Source organism: Empidonax traillii, unplaced genomic scaffold, assembly GCF_003031625.1.
Source record: "Empidonax traillii isolate 1590-97213 ecotype Southwest subspecies unplaced genomic scaffold, ASM303162v1 scaffold361:size2146424, whole genome shotgun sequence".
In the NCBI taxonomy this organism is placed as follows: domain Eukaryota; kingdom Metazoa; phylum Chordata; class Aves; order Passeriformes; family Tyrannidae; genus Empidonax; species Empidonax traillii.
In genome coordinates, this window is record NW_020955554.1 from 1891106 (window position 1) to 1892944 (window position 1839).

At 43.1% G+C, this 1839-nt stretch overlaps 1 protein-coding gene across 1 annotated transcript in view; it reads left to right on the plus strand.

Annotated features, from left to right (window-relative positions):
* The window catches only part of LOC114061804 (protein HIRA), a 38292-nt gene that overhangs the window by 13035 nt on the left and 23418 nt on the right, over window positions 1-1839 (plus strand). The window contains exons 5-6 of the mRNA XM_027892601.1: window positions 502-596; window positions 1403-1498. Coding sequence (XP_027748402.1) covers window positions 502-596; window positions 1403-1498 — 191 coding nt within the window. The remainder of the gene's footprint in view (window positions 1-501; window positions 597-1402; window positions 1499-1839) is intronic.

Here is a 1839-nt window from a genome sequence, read left to right on the forward strand (position 1 = left end):
GTCCCTGTCCCGGGCTGACTCCCCATCCCTGGGGTTTGGTCCCTGTCCCGGGCTGACTCCCCATCCCTGGTGCTCAGTCCCTGTCCCGGGCTGACTCCCCATCCCTGGGGTTTGGTCCCTGTCCCGGGCTGACTCCCCATCCCTGGGGTTTGGTCCCTGTCCCAGGATGACTCCCCATCCCTGGGGTTTGGTCCCTGTCCCGGGCTGGCCTGTGTGGCTGCCTGGGCACTCTCTCCTGTGCAGGAGCTGACACATCTTCTTCTGTTCTTGAGCGAAGCTTCCTGTGAGATTTGAAGAGTCACCCTAAATAGAAATTGTACATTTTATTGAAGCTAATTTTTTAATAACTGGAATTACTTGATCTAAAAAAAATGGGGTTTTCCCTTCCATTTTTGCTGTAGGAATAACTGACTATAAAATAGAAGTGCACTGAGCAGCTGATTTTCTTTACAAAGAAGAACTTGAGGTGGTGCTGTTGCTAATTGTTTCTGTTTTAATTAGGTACATTGGACCTAGCACTGTGTTTGGTTCTAGTAGCAAACTCACCAATGTTGAGCAGTGGAGGTGTGTATCGATTCTCAGGAGCCATTCAGGGGGTAAGTTAGAAGGTGGTGAATGAACGTAATTTGAACGTATTTGGAAGAAAATAGTTTTTCAGTGTCACAGTGTTTTGTTCAAAACATTTATATTTGGTGGCAAGTCAGCAATTCCTTTTAAGAGCAATAATAAAAATCTAAAAGACAATACAATTTTTAATCAAATGCGATTTTCATGCAAGTAACTTCTGGCAACTATGTAACAGAAGAATTAGCTACTAAGAAACTTATGTTTTGCTATTTTCTAGCTTAAAAATAAATCTAAATAAAGGAAGATAAACTATTTTTATTTAAATAAATGCTCACACTGGCAGTGAATAATCTGGTTGGCAAAGGATGAAGATTTTGTTAATCAAAGAATGTGAATGTTTATTTAGAAAAAACAAAACTGAAGAGCAGTGCAAAAGATGAATAAACAAGTAAATTCCAATGCGTTTTGCACCTGCTGACATGAGCTATGATTAAAATCAAGATGGCCATCTCCACATGTTAGAGTGAAGTGAGTGCATTGCAATAGCTTCTGTTACTGTCTCATCCAAAACAGGACAGAGTTCTTTGTGCAGGCATCAGTACTTCTTACAACCACTGAACATTGCATTCTCTGCCTTGGGTTGAACATTGTAAGCTGGAGAGCCTCGCCCCCAATGACTCTTGCTATGTGCTGTCCTACCTTCCACTCTGGTGAAATGATAATAATTTCTCAGTGAGAGCAAAATGTTGCCATGCAAGTTCTTTTTCAAAAGATTTTTGGATTTTCTGATTACCATCTACCTCTCTCCTAATGGAAGTTATTTTGTTCCAAACAGATGTGATGGACGTGGCGTGGTCTCCCCACGATGCCTGGCTGGCATCCTGCAGTGTTGATAACACTGTTGTCATCTGGAATGCTGTCAAATTTCCAGGTGGGAGTTCTTAGGTTCCAGATGTGCAAGTATGTAAAGTGTTGTGACAAACTCTTCCCTCCTTGGGCGCATTTCACCCACTGAAAATCTCCGTGGGAGTGGCTGGCTGTCTTTTGGGAGGACACACTTGCAACCTGGCAGGTCTGTGCTCCGTCCAGGTTTGGATGGCAATGAGCACTGGGTTCCACCCTGCTGTGGATAACAGCTGCAGTCAGACTGTGCTGCTGAGTTTACATGACAGTCATTATTACGTGTATTTTATTTACATGCCATTTATTTGAAGCTGGCTCCCAGTACTGATACCAGAGTTTTTACACCTTGAGGCTGGCTGTGTACCCTCT